Source organism: Rosa rugosa, chromosome 7 (assembly GCF_958449725.1).
Source record: "Rosa rugosa chromosome 7, drRosRugo1.1, whole genome shotgun sequence".
Classification (NCBI taxonomy): domain Eukaryota; kingdom Viridiplantae; phylum Streptophyta; class Magnoliopsida; order Rosales; family Rosaceae; genus Rosa; species Rosa rugosa.
The window spans coordinates 13,193,373-13,218,489 of NC_084826.1; the positions used below are offsets into that span (position 1 = coordinate 13,193,373).

The 25,117-nt window shown below is 38.7% G+C and overlaps 1 protein-coding gene across 4 annotated transcripts; it reads right to left on the reverse strand.

Moving 5' to 3' along the window:
• Window positions 1–85: 85 nt before the first annotated feature.
• Window positions 86–4,542, reverse strand: LOC133720887 (synaptotagmin-3-like). 4 transcript variants are annotated; one of them, XM_062147370.1, is made up of 13 exons: window positions 4,333–4,542; window positions 3,948–4,046; window positions 3,776–3,832; window positions 3,568–3,691; window positions 3,263–3,381; window positions 2,892–2,993; window positions 2,724–2,798; window positions 2,219–2,295; window positions 1,864–2,116; window positions 1,010–1,435; window positions 692–829; window positions 452–607; window positions 86–317 (listed from the first exon to the last, which is right to left on the reverse strand). In XM_062147370.1, exons 1-12 carry the CDS (start codon window positions 4,444–4,446, stop codon window positions 479–481), a joined length of 1,713 nt encoding a protein of 570 aa, XP_062003354.1. In that variant the 5' UTR covers window positions 4,447–4,542; the 3' UTR covers window positions 86–317; window positions 452–478. The 4 variants fall into 4 exon arrangements, with proteins under 4 accessions (XP_062003354.1, XP_062003355.1, XP_062003356.1 ...); XM_062147371.1 differs by having other exon boundaries at window positions 86–607; window positions 3,782–3,832; XM_062147372.1 differs by having other exon boundaries at window positions 86–607; window positions 733–829.
• Window positions 4,543–25,117: the final 20,575 nt, after the last annotated feature.

Below are 25,117 nucleotides of genomic sequence, written 5' to 3' on the forward strand. Positions count from 1 at the left end.
ATACCCCTGGTTGCAGATCACACACTTGCCCACTTGTTGCTTGATCACAGCCGTCGGTTTGCGGTGCCAGTTGGCATCCATTTGAATCAGAGATGAGATTGGGGACAAAAGCGCAGTGTATGAGATATTTTCTGTGGAAGAAGATGGGCCCTGTTGCTATCATGTTTATTACATGGGCCATAACTCTCTCTGGCTTGGCCCATAAAGATCAATGTATACTAGAAAATATCAATTTATATGTTCTTTTCATTTGAGGTCAAAATACAAACACACCAGTAGTATCCATCCTAAAACACTATTGTGGTCGAGAAGAATTCCTGTTACGAAAAGGACTAACGTCAACTGTGACAGTGTAAGCGATTGACAACTATCAATGGCTATGAATTTCATAATTAGTGGATGTACATATCTATACATGACTATCATTGATAATTTAGAGTTTCAAGATTACATTACTGCAAAACTTTTGATGCATGTGTCACGTGGTGCTCCACTGCAACTCGATATGTATGACTGCATTTTTCGAGTTAATCAAATTGTACTTGCCTCTAATGCGTCCATTGTATACCACATCGCTAAAATTGATGTCAACGTACCCCAACAATTCCTAGATAAAGATGATAATATTCAGATGGTTTTGATTCGAATAAACAGAACAAATAGTTGATGAGTTTATGGTAAATGACCAAACCTTTTTTCGGAAACGATAAGCGAAAAGGGTTCTTTTCTTACTCTTTACTTCAAAACGAATCTTCTCCTTCAAAGTCGCCTCTTCTACCACAAACTGAAATTCTTCATTCCAATATGGCCGATGGGATCTCTTTATCATCTACACACAAAAATTGTATGCATTAACTCATGAGAGATGAACTAAATCGAGTCACAAAGACACAGTGAGTGTGTGTACAATATATCAAATCAAATAGAAATGTGTTCTTCTCAGATATATTATGCATTATTAATGATATCATTTCTTCTAATTAACCTCATTAACTACATATATATTCACCTTGGTTTTCCTCTTTTCTCCTGAAAACCGAACCAGTACGTAAGGATTAGGGTTATCGTAAAGCTTGCTCTCAAGTTCTTCTGCTCCTTGAACTGTAACCAAAAGCAGACCAGCTGCATCTATTTGTGAAGACTTGTCTACGGACATGGATGGCTTTCGGCTCCTAATTTGGCTTTTAATTCCAAGCTTTTTTCCATCTACCACTTGATCTCCATCCAAAGGTCCACTGTTATATATTCCACTACCACTCTCTTCTATAAAAGGATTATATGTCAACTCCACCATAAGTTGGCCTCTTTTTTTCTTGTTTTGAGGATCATAAGGGTTTGTGCTGTTTACTAAGTCAAGCGTAAATTCTTGTGTGTCATATGGAGTTAGCAACTTCAGTGGAAGAATTTGCATTCCCAAAGGGTCATGCGTCCCAATCTGTGAAATCAGACGTGATAAACCTTTAAGTTTGCTTTGAGCTCAAATGATACTATGCAATCTAGTATAACATACCCAAAAAAAAAAAAAAATTAGTATAACATACAGCATGTTTTGAGGTGATCATCTTTTTGGGTAACCAAGGCCAAGATTTTGGTAAAGATGGTATGTTTCGTTTAAATGTCTTCATATTTTGGGCAATTTACTCCATAGTTGACTTTTTGGTTAATCAAAAAATGAGCATCATTGACAACAAAAGACTTAGAACTCGGTTACCAAAAAATGATCACCCTTATACGTTGTATTATATTGCAACAAAGAAGGTCTAACAGAACATTGATTTGATACAGTCGAATGCAAACCGTCAATTTGGATGATTGATTAGCAGGTTTATCACTATTACGAATTAATAATATTGTATATCAAACCTGATCCCAGTCGAAAACATTGAACTGAATGAATTGGGACTCTGGATCTTTGACTGTAAGCTTGAAATTCTCATTCCATTCAGGGTTCAAGTTCCTCATCTTAATGCTAGTTTTCTTTGATGGAAGCCTCTCCCCGGTTAGTTTGATTTTAACATAAGGATCAGATCTTCCTATGATGTCCGCCTTCAAGAGTTTCTTAGCTCTTACAACCTTGACATGCAGTATGCCTACAGGCTTCTTTATAGTTCCTGATCTGGGGAAAAAATATATCATAAGAGTAGACAAATATATGTATATATTCTGGAAACTAGTTACTGTCATTATTTATCTTTACTGTAGTTTCAGGTAAACTTACAATGAACCCTGAAGAATTGGTATGTTCAAAGTTTGGGGCCATAAATAAAGGCTAGCAACTTGTTTTCTTATATATTCCTGCTTATCACCAAAAAAAGAAGCAAACAATTATAAATTGTATCAAACTCTTGACAATATACATGCATATATGGTAATTCAACAAAGTTAACAGATAATTTTGTTTGGTAGCATGAGAAATTTCATTTTCTATAAAAGAAACCCAGAACTTTAATGAATATACACTAGAATACTTGCCTACGTTATTCTCAAATTCCCATTAAAGCATTGTAACTTTATGAATTCGCCAGACATATGGTTATATTTTTATTCTTATAATTTCTACAGAACATGCATAAAATAGTTTGGAGTATAGTTTATAACGTATCTAGCTAACACTATGAATGATGTTGTCTACTTCTCCTTCACTCAAAAAATCAACATTAAGCTTGAAATATAAGTTAATTAAACAACTCCAACTTACAGATTACAGAGAGAGAGTGAGTGACCTGAACAAATTGATAGAAACCGGGGATTGCCATAACATCCCCTCCCAGTAATCTGAGTCCAAAGTCCACATGTGGCTGCATGTACATACATGACATATCTGCCACCATAAGAGCATGCACTTACACGAAGCGTTGTAAACTATTGTGCATAAATTTGAATCAATTTACCTTGTCTATCAAAGTCATTGTAATGTTTCCAAAACATGGGAATGTTGGTACAAGAGGCCTTAAGATCATCCTTGGCGTTGCAAATACTTGGACATCCATCAGCTGATAAGAACAAGAATGAAACAATCTGATTGTCAAATGCATCTCAAACACATTTCCAAACTATGGTTGAATAGGAACTGTTATGTTGCCCAAATGTGGATCTAGATCATTGATGAAGTTGATTTCTACTTAAATATATATATTGTTTAATTCAGATTCAGTCGAAGCATAAGCACCACATGTTTTCAGGCTGTCTGGCAAAGAAACATTGCTGTCATGGAGGTTTTTCTTGTAAAGAAAAGGCATTTGCACCTGAAATTAATTCTAACCTGAACTATAAGTCGAACTGACAATATTTTTACCACAACAGTTATGTGTGGAATTCCTGCCCATCTAATAGCAGGTTCAATTACTAGTTCATTTTCATTGGTTTCGTGCACTCTAATACCTGCAAGATATGATGAAATAATTAATAAGATCCCTCAGACAAATAAACATTAATAAAAATAGAAAAACCAACTTAAATGATTCTGTTCATTGAAATCTCTCTGTAGCCTACACCAGGATAATTTCTAGTATATATGCACAAGTTCACTACACAATGCCTACATATTTAAATGTACACAAAACTTGCCATAAATTGTAGGAGGAAGACTTCCAAGATTCAAGCTCTGAAATCGTATGGATCTTATCTGATATTTTCCAACGTACTCTGCAAATATTGGCTCTGCTGTTTCTCTGATAATCTTGCATATTGCCTTCAGATGAAAAAACACAAAGGACACATTTAGCTAGGTCGTGCTTACCAATTAATTCAAAGGAATATGTATTGGAAAACTTACAATCACCTTATCAAGGTAAGGCCACATATCATGTAAAGCCTTGTTCAACCAGTCAATCTGCAAAAGTATACAAGTAATGGTTCACAACACTAATTTTAGACTAGAAATAAAATGTGACAGTGCAATGTAAATAACAACTAACAAGAGGCTCTAATTAGTTCTCTAAACTCACTCTTTCAAAGTCAGGGTGCTTCACCCATGGAGGAATCTCTGAGAAAAGATCAACCAGAGAGTTTGGATCACACTCATTTAGTGATTTTATATCTGGATCCTGCACATTTTACATCAAAATGACCATAAAAACTTTGGTTTTCTTTAACCAAAATGGGTCAAAAGAAGCAAACACCAGCTAATGAACCATTTGGGTATCTCAGATAAAAAGTATTAACCATCTGGGTATGTGCATTTTGGTAATCCATGAAAAGTTAGACATTACAATATTGAAAACACAAAAATGAACCAATTAAACTAACCCTACAAACCAATGCAGACCAAAACTAAAACTGGCATTGAACATGGAAAAAAAAATGAGAAAAGGATTAAGTTATGATCATGACCTTCACATCCTCAGGCTGTGATGAGTATATGAATATGAAGAAACCCAGTAGAAGACCGATCGGAAACCCAATAAGAAATCCAATAAACTCGAATATGAAATACAGATGTCTCATTTTTTTCAAAAATATGAGGAATTAAAATCCGGAAAATCCATTGATAGAGAACGAGATTGGAAAACGCAAGGGAGAAACTGCCAAAATAGAGTTTCGTTGTACAATCCACGTGTCAGAAAACGAAGAGGGCTTTGCTTTCATTTATATGATAAATTCTTGCGCAGGGGCACCCGCACCACGTGACAGATGCTCGTACACGTGGACGGTGTATGATTTGTCCACGTAGGATCTTGACTGAAGAGGGTGGAACATGATCTTCTTTTTTGGGAGTGGGAAGTTGTCCAGAAAAGGAAGCTGCTTAAGAGGGGTGTGTTCTAAAAGCTATCACTTATTGGTGGGGGACCCTGTAAAGGAGCTTAATACCTACAAACAATCCATTGTCAACTCTCTAGTGACTAACTGAGGCTAGCAAAATATTATATGTGGAAGCAACAATACTTGGACAATTGAGAATGTGGATTTTTTGGCCCCCCAAAAATCATATATAGAATTTTACCCTAAAAAATATAGTACAATGGTGTGATGTTTGAGAAATGCCTAGTTTTTTTTTTAGCAGAAAAGAATCCATTAATAACCAAAAAAATTACAAAGCATTGGAATAACCGGTTGTGGTATCAACACCACGACACATATTCCTACCAAGATCCATAGTTATGGGTCCGTCACTAATAGTAACATCCATGAACCGAAAAGGTCCAACCCCTAACCAATTTTTCCGCCTATCACCCCAGGCTACAAAGAACTATAACCAATCCCGAGCGTCACGATACAACCTCGTCACCAACATCTAGACGAACCACTCCACCCTCTTCCACACCGTGTCCATAAACCGCCAGACGACGTGCAAGGGAAATCCACCTTTCCGTTGATAACCAACCAGCATCGAAATTATAACATATTGTTCCCAGGAGTAACACCATATAGATGGCTCCACAACACGACCAGAACCTCCAAACCCTAGCTCAAAAGAGTAGGGACGATTTATTCGACCTAACCAAAAACTTGAAACTAAAACCCTAGTAAAAAACTGAAAGAAACTACCATGATTGACCATCCCTTCAAGCACCAGACCAAAGCTATGACAAATAACTTCCCTCTCTCCAATTTGCCCGCCGGCAGACCACCGCCACAACTCTTGCCCTTCGAGCTCACCACCCCAGAGGTACCCATTCAACACCGCAAGCCACACCGATTCACCTGCCTGTCGTCGACCGGATCCAGATCTGGAAACACATCCACTCCAATCCAATCCACCGAGAAACAAGAATGGAATCGCCGAGCACTTCCACCTCGGAACGAAATCGCTCCACCCATCTGTGCCCATCCTCCCGGGAGCCCGAACCCACAGCCGTATACATCGCCGATCGACCCACCTCCTAACAGAGATCAGCGCCATACGATCCATGGCAAGCCGCCGCCACGATCTGGCCTCTGACCCCTTGCTCCAAGCCTGCGCCGCCGCCGAATTCCTCCTCCCCCCCTGCGCCTCTGCCTGAGAGCAGAGAAGAATCATGCCAAGCCCCGACCACCGCAAAGAAGACAAGATCGAAGGTCCCAAGACCCCCATCTCCCGTCCGGCAACACCTGCCATTCGTCTCTGAGGCGGGAAGCCCAGATCGACGATGAGGCGCCGCCGGACGAGCGACCACTGCTCCTTCACTCTTTCCAAACCCTAGTTTTCTCTCCTGTTTTCTCGGTGCGAAAGTCCGACGATTAACAATAAACTCTTGTTAAGTATTCGTATATATACAGCTGTTCAATGGTAGAATTAGAATAGACTTTTTCAGTCATCAGGACGTTTGGAATCATAACACTGAGCAAGAACCACTGTCTCCAATATATTGAGAAATGCCTAGTTCGGCAAGATATATCAATGATTATGGAAAAACTTAAAAGCAGCTTAAATTTAAAATAATGGACAATAACATGTTTGGTAAAACTAAAAACAACTGTTTTTTTTTTTTTTTTTTAAGCCAGACTCTTTTATAGCTAAAAGCAAAAGTCCTCTTAGCCTAACTTATGAAAGTAGCTTATTTTTACTATAGCACTTTTAGTTTCAAGTTTACCCAATGCTTTGTCACTTTGTTTCGTATTATAAAGACTTTTAAAAATTCAGTTTACGAAACACTTAGCTGTTTTACTTGACTGGCCCCAAACACTTATTCTCATAGCACAACATATGCCAACTTATCTTCTAAACACAGCTGCACCAAACCTGCTATATATATGTTATGTAAAATCACTCTATCCGACTGGGTCGGGTTTGACTAGAGGACGAGTTAGTAGCTTTTCAGTTCTTTCCTAATAGCTTCTCAATTCGTTGATAGTAGTATTTGGTTCGTGGACAATAGTTTTTCGGAAGATGTCAATAACTTTTCAAAAAATTATAGTAAAAATGGCAATAGTTTTCTTTCAAAATAATCGAAACTTATTAGTTAATCAACAATAGTATTTCACTATTTCGAAAGATGGTAATGACTTTTTCGACGCATGACAATAACTTTTCTAAAAATGATAGTAGCTTTTTGATTTGTCAATAGTGGCTTTTTGGTAGTTCGACAATAACTTTTTTGTTCATCAGTAGTAGCTTTTCTCTTCGTTGGCAGTAGCCTTTCAGTTATTGGGGCCGATCTGGGTTGGTCCTCAAGGTTGCCCAGTCGGAGTGGAGATTGGGTGCCGTTGGTATCGGGTTTTGGTTTGCTGGGATCCGGACAGGAAGGTGAGAAAGGTTGGCGCTGGTTCAGTGGTTGGCAGAATAGATCACGGTCTCCTGGGCGAGATCTGATTGCCCATTGTCTGTGGGTTTTGGCGATGGGGATCGATCCCGGCGGCCGGAGTGGGTGGGAGGCAGTCATGGGTCCTAATCGCTGTTGGTTTGGCCTAGGTGTAGGCCACGGTGGCGTGTCGGATTCTGTTTGCCCCAGTTCGGTGTCGGATGGTCGTCCCAGATAGCGGAAGCCGGAGGTAAGGGTGTGGACGGTGGAAGGCTGGCGCCGGTATTCCAATCGAGCTGTTGGTCCTGTGGCATCTGCAAATCTCAACACGGGCTTGGGCTAAGGTTTCTATGGGCCTGGGCTTCTGCTTTGGGCCAAAGCTATTTTAATTTTCATTTATGTTATTTGTTTCTGTTAAGTAGACGTGGCTTTATGCCGACAATAAGTCCCTACCGATTTGTGTTAGGGCAACGTGAGCTTTGTCCTGGTCTGCACACCTTGTCTGCCTTGTCTGCCCTAATAAGGGAGCGAGTTCCTTGCTTCATCAAATGGTCGCAACATCCTAGTGGTAGGATGAAACTAGCGGTCACTGGATTTGTATGCTGTGGCAATATAGTGGGAGAGCTGATCTTATTAGTAACTTATGGCTTCAAATAAGCATTTACTTTCCGGTATGTCACTACCTTTGTAAAGCGAATAGAGTAATCATACATGCACTCTTCGTTAATTGGTGCAATTTAGAATACATACTCTATGTCGAGACTCTCGGTATTATTTCAGGATGTTCTCCCGATGCTTATTGTAATTTAGGATTCAGATATCATGTCCCCTCATGTATTCTGCAGTTTCATTAATGATCAAGACTTAAGGGCAGCCGTACTGGCCCTCTTTCAAAAAAAAAAAAAAAAATCAAGATATGCGCGGGGAAAGCAATGAGGCAAGGAAATTGAAATTGATTTTTTTTTTTTTCTATTTTACTTAGGGTACAATTAAGATTAAATTTTTTCAAAAAAAAAAAAAAAAGAGGTCTAAATAGCAAATTTGGAAATCTGACTAAAACCATCACAATTGAAAAATCGATGCCAATTCATATACAAACCAAACATCGGAAATTAAAATAAAATACATTTTCCAAATACTTTCCCGACAGTCTCAAACATTGGTAGGAAACTAGTGGAAAATTTATTTTCCCATGCTCATGGGAAATAACAAGGAACCATTTTCTTTCCACAAACCAAACAAGGTCTAAAACGTAAAATTACTTCAGTCCATGCTCTTATAATTTCATCAAATCTATCAAATAAAAATTTTCCCAACAAGTGAACCAATCATTGCTCGAACCCATAATCTCATGAATATGAGTTGAACAAGAAACTATCATGCTATGGCAAGTAGCCTAGTGGTTCTTGCCTAGTTGGGTGTGCTCCCCAACCTAGGTTCGAACCCCGAAGCTGTCAAAATGGTCAGGCACTGTGCTGCAATGCACAGTTAGAGCATTTCACATGCGCCGAAGGGGTTTATCTTGGGCTTAGGAAGCTTTTGAGTTCCCCTTAACAAAGTCAAAAAAAAAAAAAAAACTATCATGCTAACCTCATATTATTGTACATTATCCGCAGTTTTATATTTATGCTATATGAGGTTGGAGCACTATAGCCGTTGTCTAATTGTATACTTTATGTTTCTATTTTTTTTAAATAATATTATGATTTCATAATACATATAACGTACAAGAATTAATCACTCGATGTTTCTTGTTCTTCTCAGCTGGTAATTAATGTCAAGTATTTACTACGTCAAGGGTAATATACTCCAGTTTTGATAATATCAGTGAATTTGATAGACAATGTAGATTGGAGACTCTAAGTTCTTAAAATTTCATGTCATCGTGTGAATGCCATGCTCTTTGTTAATGTTTCTTTCTCTCTCTTGTAATCTCTAAACTAATCCAACTGGGAATTGTTTAACTTATCTTGAAGCTTGATGTAGGACTTTTATGAGTGAAGAGAAAATGACAACGTGATCATGACCTTAGAATATGCACAAATTAAAGTTGACGTTTCAGACTAGCTTCTTTAACTTCTAGTGCAATCTCATCTACATCGATCCATCATGAACTCAGATTTTCAATTTAATCGATGTATATAACTCAGTGAAGTGATGAACTTTGGGCTGGATTGAGATTACGTGGGTAGCAAATATTACGATATATAATAGCTAATGAACCCAGATTTTCAATTTAATCGGTGTATATAACTCTGTGAAGTGATGAACTTTGGGCTGGATTGAGGTTATGTGGGTAGCAAATATTACGATATATAATAGCTAATGAACCCAGATTTTCAATTTAATCGGTGTATATAACTCTGTGAAGTGATGAACTTTGGGCTGGATTGAGATTATGTGGGTAGCAAATATTACGATATATAATAGCTAATTTCATTTTACCTCCTTGACATTTACATCTTAAATTACTTGTTCTAGTTGGTGCATGTTAGAATACATAGATTTTGTGGAGACTCTTGATATTATTTCAGGATGTTCTCTTGATGCTTATTGTAATTTGAGGTTCAGTCTCTATGTCCCCCCTTGTATTCTGAATTTCATTAATCAAGGTTTGAGGACAGTTGCACCAGCCCCAATCAAAAAAAAAAATTACTTGTGCTCTTACATTTCTGGTTTCATCACATGTACTCCTGTGCTCTCCAATTTAATCAATCTTGTCAAATCATTAGTTTTTATGTCAATCATTTTACCTCCCTCACGGCGTCGTCTTTCGTCCTGATGGCTCTGTCCCTCCTCTTAATAGCTCCATCTGATTCTCCAACTGTGGAGTCTGTCATTTTTCCTTCTTCTTTTTTGTCTTCTCATATCCGCCTCTCCCGGATATGTTCTCAATCTATTCTTTTGAAAGCCTCTAAGTCAAGCTTTGCGTGCCTCATCATAGTCATTCGTCTTCATCATCAGATTAACGCCTTTGGGTAATGGACACACATAGCAGCGTCTTTAGTGCAATCATTGACACCTTCATCTAGTTTTGTTAATGTAAGTGACCGAGGGGTCTAATTAACGTTAAAGAAAGAGAGACACAAGAAGTATATAGTGGTTCGTCTCCCGCTTTAGTGGGAGACTACGTCCACTTGAAAGCTTAACTACTGTGTTTGGGCCTTGCGGCCCAAAGGGATTACAAGAGATGTAATGGGATGGATGTTTAAGTAGGAGGAGGGGTCCCTTTTATAGGTAAGGGAACCCCTCTCCTTTACATTTTCTTCTATGTGGGACTAAGAGTCCTTATGCTAGTGTAGAAAGCATGTTGTGGAGGCATGTTGGCAAGGCCGGGAATGTGGCTTCCAGGCGAGGTATTGGCCGCTTCTGACTACCGTGACGTAGCTTGGATATCGGGCTACGGGATGCATGTCGCGGTTGGGTCCCACCATGGCTTGTGGGCCCCCCAAAGAGGGTGTTACACATGCTTGGTGACATAGCAAATCCTCCATAATAGTGGAGGTATGTACAAGTCCCCGAAGTCCCCAAGTAAGAGAAGCTTCTTGGTTGGGGAGTTATACACATGATGTCATCAAGCATAAGTAACATCCGAGAGGCGCCTAGCCCCAACAAGTCCTCGAACTCCGTAAGGAAGAAGGGACTCGTTAACCTGCACAACAAAGACAAAAGCACGCATATGTAGAATGCTTGTTGTATTGGGCAACAAATGTGAGTTGCATTGATATGCGTTGGCATATACGAATGTACGAGGTGCATGATACATGTTGATTTACACATGTGAATGGCGTCGAGTACGATCGATTATGACGTATAAACTCGAGAACACGTTTAGTTGTGTGAACATATCACGAATAAGCATATGAATTGCGCGTGGTGGTCGCAAGAAAACGAACGAGTCAAGTTGACGAGGTTACGCTCGGTGTAAGTTGCATGAGTGCCATGAAGGCAAACGTTTGTAATTCGTGAACGATGAATACGCGAACGCTTGTGTTTGTTTGGTTTTCGCTCGTATTAATGGAACGCGAAAAGAATTCGATTTGTTGCAAACGACAAATGGTAGAAGAATTCAATATTCCATTAATGTATATTATGTCGAGGAGAAGTGAGTTTGAAGCTTGGGATTGCCTGGAAGGCAAGAGCGTGAAAGCTCGAGGGTGTCAAGGAGGCTTGAGCGTGAAGCTCGGGGTTGTCGTTTAAGGCGTAAGCGTGAAAGCTCGGGGATGCCGCTAAGGCGTAAGCGTGAAAGCTTGGGGATGGTGCGAAGGCGTGAGCGTGAAATCTCGGGGTTGCCGCGAAGGCGTGAGCGTGAAAGCTCGGGGATGCCGCTAAGGCAAGAGCGTGAAAGCTCGAGGATGCCGCGAAGACGTGAGCGTGAAAGCTCGGGGATGCAGCGAAGGCGTGAGCGTGAAAGCTCGGGGATGCCGCGAAGGCGTGAGAGTGAAAGCTCGGGGATGCCGCTAAGGCAAGAGCGTGAAAGCTCGAGGATGCCGCGAAGGTGTGAGCGTTAGAGCTCGTGAGCGGGAAGCTCGAATGTGATGCCCTGAGGCGTAAACGTAACCGTTGCTAATTTTGCTGGGTTGTATGTACAAGTTCCCGAAGTCTCCAGTCAATGAGGGTTTTCTTGCAGGGTTGATACCAAAGCGTAGCTTTGTTCCGTATTGCGAGCATAATTTGTGCAAGTGCGTCGTCCATCTAGAATTGGTCGGAGCGAGCGCTTATGCCCTTTCGGGTGGGCCCCTACTAGGCCCTCCAAGGAGTCCCCCACTCCTGGCTATAGACCTCCGTATGGTCGGAAAATTGTTTGATGAGGGGAGCTGCGTATAAGCAGTGGGCGTAAGGTAGTGAACCTAATCTTTGATACCCAAGCGTCGGGGGTTAACTGCCGGATCAATGGCTGCCGTAGGCTACGTTAACCGGTCCGTTTACTCTTTCCCGGAGGAGAAAAGCTTGACTGCAATGCCGCATAGCAGTCATCGTCATTATGAGGCGTTTGCCTTACCGCTTGGTGGTTGGTCGTGGACCACAGACTCGTGGAGTCTAGACCGGTTTAGGTCTTTTTTTTCGTGGGGATAATTTGACAAAGTATGGTGCCCGGAGGCTAGACCATATGTTTACATATAGAGTATATGAAAAGTTTGTAATTGTATGAACAATGACAAATAAGTATAGCAAGTAATAATATATGGATCTTATGGCCATGTGACATGCATATTAGATAATTGCAAGTGTGATGGGTGTCCATATAAAATTTTGGGAGTAGCTCCTGGTGAAATAGTATGAAGCGTTTGTGAACTTGGAGCTTAACTAAAGCATGTTGGACATGTTTCAGCAAGTTGGGTTATGTTTGAGCAAGTTCGGTGTAATTGAGCGGGTAAGCGCTGTGCGAGCATGCGGGGCGTGGCCCAAACAAGTCGTGGCCATGCTCGATACCCAAGCGAGTTGTAACCCGAGCAAATCGTTATCCGAGCATGTTTAATTAAGTCACAAGTGTCACAAGCTTCTAGACATGACATAGTTTGTTTAAGTGAGCTAGTGTCACATGTTTATTTAATTAGATTGCTTTTAAATAGAAGCATGGCATGTATATAGCATGTGCTTGTAGTAAAGTTGCTAATAACATTTTTTGCATTGTTGTAAACATGCTAAGGATCATGGAGACATGTAAATGCATATCGTGTGATATATTGTAGGCATGCTTAGAAGTAGTAAAAGCATGTAAAGGCATGGCAATAGCTCTAATTGTATGAGCGTGTATTGTGATATAGCATTTTACTTATCTTATGCCGATTTGGAGTAGGTTGGAGTTGAAATTGGCATAGGTACCCAAATCATGTTGGAGTTGTCCAAACATGATGCTCCATTAAGAACATCATGGTAGATGACCAACGTTTTCATTGACTGATTGAAATGGTGTTCGATATGCCTCCTTAACAAGATAAACGATTAGCATATAATTTTTGGCAGACAAGCATTAAGTGCATTGACCGGAGAGCAATGATAGTGCATTTGATGGGTGCAATGCAATTTATACACATGGTGAATTAACACATCTTGGTTGGTCTAGTAGCCACTAACAGTATTAATTATGACAATGCTTTCGAGCCATGATCCGAATAGGTGGCCTAAGTTGTTTGTAAAACAGACTATAAGAGACTTGGTGGAAAATCAAAGCCGGATGTAAGTAAATGTGAATTTTGATTATGAGGAAGGCCAATAAAAGCTAGGTATCAATTAAATGTACGCAAGTGTACCATGTTACTGATACGTGGTATCATATTAGTAAACCAGCAAATAATGCATGAAGAAGCATGTTTAAAGCATTGACATAGATATATTTGGCGTTTGCACAGGTAGACTATGTGTCACCGTGTATTACGCTATTTGAAATGCAGATGATGATTCATTCTTTGTTTTGTTTTGAGGTAATACATGCTTTGGATTAATGTATTTTGGTACGGAGCCTGCGAGCTCCATTCGTGAAAGAATGAAAAAATAATTGTACTTGCATAATAATAGAGCTAAGTGATAAGTTTGTACACATGTCAAAGATGGGCTAAGACGTGAGCATGATGCAAGTGAGGTGTCCAGCTTAAGGTTTATGCATATTTCATAGAATTACTATGGCGGACACATGCCATTAGGCCTAGAGTATGTGTGTGTATTACTGCTATTGGCGAAGTGTGCATTAGAGTATTAGAGCATGTTTATGCAGCAGCCATATTTAATTGGATAAACACATCATATTCGGAGAGACTGAGTTCATATATAGAGCTGCGATTTGGCTTATGCAGAACTGGGGATAAAAGCTAGCGGACTTATCTGTCGACTACCACTGAAGCTTGAAGAAGCATTGCCCTGTATGTGACCTGGTGCATACTGAGGGTGTCCACAGCAGCTGTCATGGGTGCCCAGAGCAGAACCATTCCCCATTTTTTTTATTTTTTTTATTTGGAACTCTGAATATATATCACCGAGTGTGAAATAGAGATTAAGCAATAGGTGGATTTGCTTGCACGAGCAAGACCACAAAGAGTAAATGTCCAATATGAAAAGAAATAAGTATAGGAGTGACTTAGCTCTGTCCGCAGTTTTGACCGGAGAGAAATTTGAATTCGAAGCCTGAAGCCAGAAGCCAAGGTTGAAGGTTGGTGCTTAGCGGTTGACACTGGAGCTTGGCGGATGCTGCACTGGCGGACTGGCATGCCATCGTTGGTGTCTGCTAGCGGTGGTTGGCCAGCGGAGGATGTCCAGCGGAGGTTGATTAGCGGAGGATGGCCAGCGGAGGATGGCCAGCGGAGGGTGGCCAGCGGTGGATGGCCAGCGGGGTGGTTGCCCAGCGGTGATGCTGGTTGGCGGAGCGGAGCTTTGCTTGTGGTTTTGCAACTTGGTAGAGCAGCTACACCTAGTGCTAACGCCTAGAGCTATGCCTTGCGATTTGAGCGCTGCAATTGATCGAATAGGACGGAAATTTGATTGAAGTTACTGGTCGGTGGCCGGTGTTTGACAAAGAAGATGATCGTTGATCCTGGGTGTTCAGATCAATTGCAGGTTTGATGTTTTGTGGCTGGTGGTGCACAAGTTTGATCGGTGAGGTGCGTTAGCTGCTGTGACGCTGCTTTGATTGATCGGTGACAGAGCTCGTTTTGGATGAGCTGATGATTGTCGTTGAGTGCGAGCATTGGCGCTGTGAGCGCAAGCTTTGATTGATGAATTGGCGCTGTGAGCGCAAGCAGTGGCGAAGCCAGAACTTTAAGCTTATGGGGCACTTTTGTATAAAACATACAAAATTTCTAAATAAAATTTCTATCAATCAAAATGGTTATTGTCATCGACATAATTTCATGTTTTAAAATTGTTTTAACACAGTCTCATTCCCTATATTAGCAAAATATTTTTTCGCAATAAATGAAATCAAAAATCGTTTGTCAGATCACAACAATATTTAATTTTCTTTTAAATGAATATATTAAGCAAGAAAAAGAGTACAAGTAGAATTGAAAATAGCATAAAAAGATCACAACAATATTTGATTTTCTTTTAAATGAATATATTAAGCAAGGATAACAGTATAAGTAGAATTAAAAATAGCATAAAAACAAGAAAAACAGTATAAGTAGAATTAAAAATAGCATAAAAGGTATTGTTGTGAAGGAGAATTGAACTGGGGACCTCAATGGTAGCAGAGCCAAGCCTAACCACTCCACCAACCTTATAGTACATGATTGTAGGTAACTAAATTTTATTTTTATGTTGAAAAGTTGAGTGGGGCACGGGACCCACTGGGTCCCCACGTGGCTCCGCCTCTAAGCGCAAGCTTTGATCGATTGAACATTGAAGACGCATGGGTTCTTGGCGGTGGGCTCGCTAGCGGTAGTGCACCGATGATGTAGCTTGGCGGTGTAAGACCTTATATTGTGGAGTTTGGCGGTACGTCAAAGCTTCATGGTTGGTGCTAGTGTTTAGCGGTGACCGGAGGTCGCTTGCTGCTAGACTCGCTAGCGGTGAATTTTTTTTTTTTTTTTTTGAAGATTGGCAGTGCTGGGTGTCCACAGTAAATTGGCACCCACATTTTTTTTTTTTGGAGTTGTGCAACATTGACTTTTCTGAGTTGGCGTTGACCGGCCCTAATGGCCGTTGACCAACCCTGATTTGATGTTGACCGAGCGTTGACTTGACGCTTACAGGTCAAAGTTCATGGTACGTGACGAAGCCTTTGTGTTGCCTTCCCACAGACGGCGCCAATGTTAATGTAGGTGACCGAGGGGTCTAATTAATGTTAAAGAAAGAGAGAGAGAGCGAGACACAAGAAGTATATAGTAGTTCGTCTCCCGCCTTAGTGGGAGACTACGTCCACTTGAAAGCTTAACTAGTGTGTTTGGGCCTTGCGGCCCAAAGGGATTACAAGAGATGTAATGGGATGGATGTTTAAGTGGGAGGAAGGGTCCCTTTTATAGGTAAGGGAACCCCTCTCCTTTACATTTTCTTCTATGTGGGACTAAGAGTCCTTATGCTAGTGTAGAAAGCATGTTGGCAAGGCCGGGAAGGTGGCTTCCCGGCGAGGTATTGGCCGCTTCCGACTACCGTGGCGTAGCTTGGATATCGGGCTATGGGATGCATGTCGCGGTTGGGTCCCACAATGGCTTGTGGGCCCTCCAAGAGAGGGTGTTACACATGCTTGGTGACATAGCAAATCCTCCATAATAGTGGAGGTATGTACAAGTTCCTTATTGGTTTCCAACGACTTTGTCGTTGTTTGCTTCGCTAGTGGCGATGTCTTTTGTTGATATGTGTTGGATGTTTGGGTATTGGTTTCAATTTTGCTTGGATTAGATATTTTGAGTTTTTTTAGGGTAGATATTTTAGATTTGGATCGGTTTTTTGCCATCAAAACAAGTTTTCCCAGCTAGCATGGTGGCAGGTAGTCAGCGATGGCGGGTGGCGGCTGCTGTCTCCTTTAGCTTGCCTTAGTCTTAGGAGATTTTCTATTGGGACCTCCCAATTTGCTCATTTAACCTCTACCCCTTTTGAATTATTGAATTATATATATATCCTCTTATAAAATGACAATTATAGACAATGAATTTAATTAACTAATATTTTCTTTACAAACCTCTCTACCTGGCTAGTTTTCACGATACAGTGGTTTAAACCCTAGACCTGTGATCTCACTCTCATCCATGATAACGTTCCCGTTCTGATCACAACGTCAAAGCCAGCAACGTGCATAAGAGCTATTGCAACTATTTGAAATAACGTTATTAATGGATACACAATTCAATGTTTCAGAGCCTCCAAGCAAGGTATTATTTGAATACTAGTATAAAGTTTGTTGTTGATTAAAAGGCTAAGAAATTTTTTCAGAACTCTAATTAAGTTCTTAATCTAGACTTTGTTTAAGGTTTGGTTGGAGGAGGAGAGTTTTTGGATGGGAGACGATGGCTTTTAGTTTATTTTATTTGTTTTTTATTTTTTTTCCGCGTTTGGTTATTGCTGGTGTTTCTTGCTTTGTTTTTTTTTTTCTTCTGCGTTTGTGTTCGACTCTAACATTATCAATCTTCTTAATGGCCTTCAGTGTGTTTAATCACCACATAGGAGCATATGAGTTCGTTTCAATTAATAGGAGCATAGGAGTTAATGAGTTAACTTTTATATATAAATATTGTAGTCAAACTATGTGTGCGTACTGCAAGTATGGTTTAGCTAGGATCATAATTTATTTTTTGTTTAGTAATAAAATATGGTCCAAGTTTGTGTTTGCATGCAAAATATAAAAAAATAAAAATATATAAAAAAATCAAGGAATGGAGGTGTAGTGAGTGAATTAGAGGTATAATGAGTAATTTCTTGTTTTGTATGTGAATAATATAACTAAGGTTATTTTAGGAATTCAAAAGGAGGTCTAGTGAGCAAACATTGGGTATTTAAAAGCAAGAAGGAGGTGTAGAGAGTAGAGAGGTCAGATGAGCAAATTTGGAGGTTCCAATAGAAACTCTCTAGTCTCAGTAAGGTTTTATTTTATATGGGCCTTATTTTGGGCTTTCTTTTCTACTTTTGTTTTGGTTTGGGTCTTGTATTTGCTCCCCAAATTTTAGGTGCGTTAATGAAAATTTCAAAAAAGAAAACTCAAAAAATGGAGTCATACGTACATATTGAACACTACATCACCTATCAAAGATTTTGCAAAATATGTAGCATTATTATTTTCTTTATTGTTATTATTATTAGTAGTAAATAAAATTATATTGGATAAAGGAAATAATAGGCTCTTGACCATTTATCTAATTTGGGCTCAACAAATGCCCATTTACTCCACTAAAATATTTATGTACCCACTTACCCAATTTAAATATAAAAAGACAGGTTTGTCCTTTAAATAATTAAAAAGTCATTAGAGACTTCGCTGGACTCCGGTTCCCGGCCGGAAGTTCCTCAAAGAGGTCGTTGGAGATTTTTATTACCCCCGATAAATTTTTATTGGGAGACAATTTACTATATACTAAAGGAGAGTTGTTGTTCATAAGGGCCTGAAATGGAGTGACGCTTTTGCCCATGATCTTTTCTCTCAATTACAGGTTTGCCATTGCTTTTTGCACTCTGGTTGGTTTCCGGGTGGCTCTGTTTGCTTGTAATATTCATTGGAGAGTAATAAAATGTTTATTGAGTATTATTTGGGGGGACAATAAAACAGGACGCGGGACTCCCGTTACCTGTCCGGAGGTTGCAGGAAGTTCGCAATTAAAGAGGTCGTCGGAGACTTTTATTACCCGCCAATAAATTTTTATTGGGGGCCAATAAAAAGTTTATTGGGTATTATTGGGACGCAATAAAACCAGACACCGGAGTTCGGCGAAATCTCTCTCTCTCTAAGTGACAAAGGGAGAGATGGCAAAATTGTCTAAAAAATAAACAAAAAAATAAAAAAAAATAAGTTAATTGGGTATTAGGGCAAAAAATATGTAATTTGTTGGATAAGTTGGCAATCTTATAAAAAGTTTGGGTAAATAGGGTTAATACAGCTCAAATTTGGACAAGTGAACATTTTCCCAAGAAAGAACTATACAAGTAAGCAACAAATGTTGCAACACACGGAAGTAGAGAATTGAAGTTGCAACAAAAAGAAAAAGGAAAACAAGCCCAACTTAAAAGCAAAACAAGAAACTCTTAATGTCTAAACAAGCTAGCAAGACCAACGTACCACAAAAACAAATTAATTAAGGGGGCTGAAATTTGCACACCCACTTTTACGATCTACACACCCTATGCTTTTTTTTAATATTTCTTATCAAGTCACAATATTTCTTTTCCAAAACTACCCCCCCCCCTCTCTCTCTTCTCTCTCTCCATACCCAGAACCCCAAAGACTCTCTCTCCACATCCACAGAACCCCAAAGGCAACCTCCCTCTCTCCGGTCAGTACAACCCCAAAGACTTCGTCCTCTCCCTCAAGCGCCCCAGATGACGATTCTCGTCAGGGCCGACACCCCCGTCGACTAGACCATCGCCGCCCTGTCCGTCTACATGGAGCTCGACGATGCCATCATCGACGGCGACAATTGAGTGGTACGAGAACACCGAACGCCGCATCCACGAGGCCTCCGCCAAGGGCCGCCTCTACCTCGGCATGGGAGTCTCCGGCGGCGACGAGGGCACCCGCCACTGCCCCAGTCTCATGCCCGGCGGGTTTCACCAGGCGTATTCCAACAGACGTGTTGAAGAACATCAATGGACTTGAATGGATAGAAGGAGGAGAGGGAGAGTGCTGAGGAGGAGACTATCCAGGCCATAGATTGCGCCCTTCTCTTCCACAAATGGGGTTATGTGGTGTCATCGAAAAAAAATGGGGTTCTGTGGATTGGGGGGGGGGGGAGAGAGAGAAGGGTAGTTTTGGAGTAAAATGATAAGAAATATTAAAAAAAAGTAAAGGGTGTGTAGAATGTAAAAGTGGGTGTGCAAATTTCAGCTCCCTTAATTAATTGGTTAAGTAATATGGAGAAGTTCCGCTCATGCCCGATATGCATAATACTTAGGTCCATATCGGTATGGACATAGGTGTCCACACTCTCTCTTATTTGCATACATTCGGTAATTTTACTGCTCAAAAGGTATACCAATCATTAAAGATTATCTCTGTACGATATCAATGTAAACAAATATCGTTTACTCATTCAATTGTTTCCAACAAATTGATGGTTGCCTATGAGATCGTCAACTTTTAATAGAATTGTTTATTTATTTAATGCAATTGAGTGAGTAAACAACTTCAATCTATAATGATTTTTTACATGGATGATATTTGAATGGTTGAATTAACTTTTGAACAGTAAAATTATGAATGTAGACTGCTGAATGTATGCAATGAAAAGAGAGTTTGGATATACGGTCCTACTCGGTATGGATCTAAGTTTTTCCTGCCAAAAAAAATATATAGAGGAATGAGCGAGATTCAAAGAATTCCATCTAAATCTGTAATGGATATCATTGTGTCCAAATCGAACAAGAGAAAAATGTTGCCTACCATTCTTGAATCTACAATGACATACACTGAGACCGAATTAAAGACACAGGGGGGGGGGGGAGAAGGGTAGTTTTGGAGTGAAATGATAAGAAATATTAAAAAAAAGTAAAGGGTGTGTAGAATGTAAAAGTGGGTGTGCAAATTTCAGCTCCCTTAATTAATTGGTTAAGTAATATGGAGAAGTTCCGCTCATGCCCGATATGCATAATACTTAGGTCCATATCGGTATGGACATAGGTGTCCACACTCTCTCTAATTTGCATACATTCGGTAATTTTACTGCTCAAAAGGTATACCAATCATTAAAGATTATCTCTGTACGATATCAATGTAAACAAATATCGTTTACTCATTCAATTGTTTCAAACAAATTGATGGTTGCCTATGAGATCGTCAACTTTTAATAGAATTGTTTATTTATTTAATGCAATTGAGTGAGTAAACAACTTCAATCTATAATGATTTTTTACATGGATGATATTTGAATGGTTGAATTAACTTTTGAACAGTAAAATTATGAATGTAGACAGCTGAATGTATGCAATGAAAAGAGAGTTTGGATATACGGTCCTACTCGGTATGGATCTAAGTTTTTCCTGCCAAAAAAAATATATAGAGGAATGAGCGAGATTCAAAGAATTCCATCTAAATCTGTAATGGATATCATTGTGTCCAGATCGAACAAGAGAAAAATGTTGACTACCATTCTTGAATCTACAATGACATACACTGAGACCGAATTAAAGACACGGGGGGGGGGGGGGGGGGAGAGAGAAGGGTAGCTTTGGAGTGAAATGATAAGAAATATTTAAAAAAAATAAAGGGTGTGTAGAATGTAAAAGTGGGTGTGCAAATTTCAGCTCCCTTAATTAATTGGTCAAGTAATATGGAGAAGTTCCACTCATGCCCGATATGCATAATACTTAGGTCCATATCGGTATGGACATAGGTGTCCACACTCTCTCTAATTTGCATACATTCGGTAATTTTACTGCTTAAAAGGTATACCAATCATTAAAGATTATCTCTGTACGATATCAATGTAAACAAATATCGTTTACTCATTCAATTGTTTCAAACAAATTGATGGTTGCCTATGAGATCGTCAACTTTTAATAGAATTGTTTATTTATTTAATGCAATTGAGTGAGTAAACAACTTCAATCTATAATGATTTTTTACATGGATGATATTTGAATGGTTGAATTAACTTTTGAACAGTAAAATTATGAATGTAGACTGCTGAATGTATGCAATGAAAAGAGAGTTTGGATATACGGTCCTACTCGGTATGGATCTATGTTTTTCCTGCCAAAAAAAATATATAGAGGAATGAGCGAGATTCAAAGAATTCCATCTAAATCTGTAATGGATATCATTGTGTCCAGATCGAACAAGAGAAAAATGTTGACTACCATTCTTGAATCTACAATGACATACACTGAGACCGAATTAAAGACACGGGGGGGGGGGGGGGGGGGGGGGAGAGAGAAGGGTAGCTTTGGAGTGAAATGATAGGAAATATTTAAAAAAAATAAAGGGTGTGTAGAATGTAAAAGTGGGTGTGCAAATTTCAGCTCCCTTAATTAATTGGTCAAGTAATATGGAGAAGTTCCACTCATGCCCGATATGCATAATACTTAGGTCCATATCGGTATGGACATAGGTGTCCACACTCTCTCTTATTTGCATACATTCGGCAATTTTACTGCTCAAAAGGTATACCAATCATTAAAGATTATCCCTGTACGATATCAATGTAAACAAATATCGTTTACTCATTCAATTGTTTCAAACAAATTGATGGTTGCCTTTGAGATCGTCAACTTTTAATAGAATTGTTTATTTATTTAATGCAATTGAGTGAGTAAACAACTTCAATCTATAATGATTTTTTACATGGATGATATTTGAATGGTTGAATTAACCAGGCCTAGACTTGAGATTTTGAGGCTTGAGGCGAAAATTAAAAAATGGGCCTCTACATTTTTTATAGAAAAGAAAAAAAAATATTTACAAAAAAGATATTGAAAAGAAAAATAAAAAAAATTAGAAAGAAAAATAAATACACAACCGAAAGGGGATTCAAACCTAGACTAGGGGTAACATAAAAGAAAGGAATGCAACTTGCCAACTAAACGAGTCTTATTGTTTAGTAAGAAAACATACATTTTATTTACTTAATAATTTTTTTAAATACCCTCAGAAAAAAAAAATTAGGCTCGACGAGACACTGGGCCTGAGACGGCCAACTCACGAGCCTCATGTCAGGTCCAGCTCTGGAATTAACTTTTGAACAGTAAAATTATGAATGTAGACTGCTGAATGTATGCAATGAAAATAGAGTTCGGATACACGGTCCTACTCAGTATGGATCTAAGTTTTTCCTGCCAAAAATATATAGAGGAATGAGCGAGATTCAAAGAATTCCATCTAAATCTGTAATGGATATCATTGTGTTCAGATCGAACAAGAGAAAAATGTTGACTACCATTCTTGAATCTACAATGACATACACTGAGACCGAATTAAAGACACAGCTTTAACACAATAGTACGAAGAGAATTTAATTTCCTTCCAGCTAGTAGCATCTCATTCAACAAAAAGGAGCCAAGGGAGCATTAACCAAGGAATACCACATTTGACGAGCACATAAGACCAAATGCAATCAATAAAGAGATGATTGTGACTCTCAATGGAGTTGGAGCTTAGAACACAAGTAATAGAAGATTGAGGAGCGTAGAACAAGATTTTGTCCATGTAGTAAGATTCAAATTGATGGCCAACAAGATTTTGAGATATTATTACTAAACCAAACTAGTCTACTCCAAAAGAACATGGGGGCTTGGATATCAGTTTATCCCAAACCGAACCAGCAAAGGAAGTGCCTCATGCATCTTGAAGGTAACCAAATAATCTCATATACTAAATCAGGGTCAAGACTCAAGAAGAAATAGGGCAACACCAAATAGAACCATGTCAAAGACCAAAGCATTTGTAGGCATGCAAACCAACTTTATCAATAATATTGGGATTTCAATTCATACCAAATTTAAGTGTTCATTCCATTTCCAAATTTTATAAAGCAAAAGTACTGTCTATTGTCTAATGGATTTCTCAAATTAAGCAACTTTCTCCAATTCAAGAGCACGCGAAAGGGTCTCAAAAGATAGGTTCGGGCCCAATTCAATTTGCTCTTATGAGACAGTTATTTCATGCTTCAAAAATCAAAAGCACATCAGTAAATGATTCGAAACTCATGATTAATTGGTGTCATTCATGTAAAGTGGACATCTTGTCATATATATATGGCAGACCATTAAACTTAAAGCATCAATGTAGGAACAATGCGCTTAGGAACCTCAACGAATGAAATCAAGCACGTTTAGTTGAAACTTTGATCTCATAAAAAATGATATATAACTGAAGCTGACGATAAAGTATCATATTCTCAACTGCAGATGCAATGAATCATTTCTTCAAAAGGTATTATAATTATACTATTACATATTCAACCATTAATAACTAAATGACTTTTAAGTTTTAACAAACGATCGAGCTGAGTACGAATATGTTCAAGCCGGTTCTTAAATGTTAATCAGTTGTTCACCAGTTTTATGAGCTAGTTAAATATATCAGTGCTTAAATTCGGGTCGTTTTTCTTATCAAGCTTGGTATTAAATTCATAGCTTAGTTTATATCTTTTACGGACATGAAGTGAACTCAGATCATATCGAACCGGTTTACAACCATAATTACTTATTCCGTTAGAGGTAAGTGAACATCTTGTTATTAGTTGTTACATTCATCGAACATTATCGAATCCAAAGCCACCAATATAGGGAACAATGCTTATTCCAAAAAAAAATAAAAAAAAATATAGGGAACAATGCTTCAGATCTTTAATAAATGAAATCAAGCACGTTCAACTGAAACTTTGAGCTCATTAAAAACTACAAACTCATAAATTTTTTTTTTTTTTTTGAGAGTTACAAATTCATAACTGAAAGTGAGTATAATTTATAATATATTCTCAATTGCAGATACAATGAACCAGTTCTTCAAAGGCTAAGGTGCTTGCTCAAACCCCCTCTTATAATAAATTTGTGCTACAAAACCCCAAAAATCTCAATCTAGTAAATTAGAGTTTCACAAACTAGATTCTTGGCCATGTTGGTTATGTGGGATATTGGTCTCCTTCAACCCTAACTTTAACTGCAGAAGTGATAGAGGAATATTAATAGTCAAGTGTAATCTCGAGCTAAATAGTAAATACTATGAATTAATGAACATAATTTAGTTTTAAATAACTTGGATTATTGAAGTTCAATGAACATGTTCATAAATTCAGTTGGAGCCATCTTGTTGCTTCTGATCAATCTATAATAAATTATAGAGTTGGGGATAGGGATATTGCAGTTTGATGCATTGCATGGCCAGCAAGTAGGAAAGAGAGATAGCAAATTAGAACGACAAAATTAATGTACATTCCACCATCTTTTTTGTTTTTTTCATTTCACATATATTTGATCCCATTTTTCTGTGCGCTCTCACGTGTGAGCTGTTAGTTGTTACCAATGAGCAATAATGATCCGCATTTGTGGCGGATGCAAGAAATTTTTTTTCTCAGAATGATATGAAAGAAATCTAGTTTGTTTTGACTGCCTAATAACTTTTGTTTTAGTTTTCTTAAAGCAACTTGATATGCACCTTGCTTAGATATCTCTATCATCATTCACACTCTTAGCTCATTTTACTTATAATTAATGTATGCATATTCATGCATTTCACGGAAAAAGAAAAAGAAAAAAAATGTTGAGTGTTGCTAATTTGAAAACTAGAGAGCAAGCGTTTCTCTCATTTAGATCCACCACTAATTATATTATAAAAGAACTCTTTAATTAGACATAAATTTTAAAATTGAAAACGTAAGTGAAAG

Excerpts from the sequence above, each read along its gene's own strand:
- LOC133720887 (XM_062147370.1), bottom strand. The coding sequence starts at position 4,446 with ATGAGACATCTGTATTTCATATTCGAGTTTATTGGATTTCTTATTGGG. Across the intron at positions 3,382-3,567 it reads TCTTCCTCCTACAATTTATG|GTATTAGAGTGCACGAAACC; the intron begins GCAAGTTTTGTG and ends CATATCTTGCAG. Across the intron at positions 2,296-2,723 it reads GTTTCTATCAATTTGTTCAG|GAATATATAAGAAAACAAGT; the intron begins GTCACTCACTCT and ends GGTGATAAGCAG.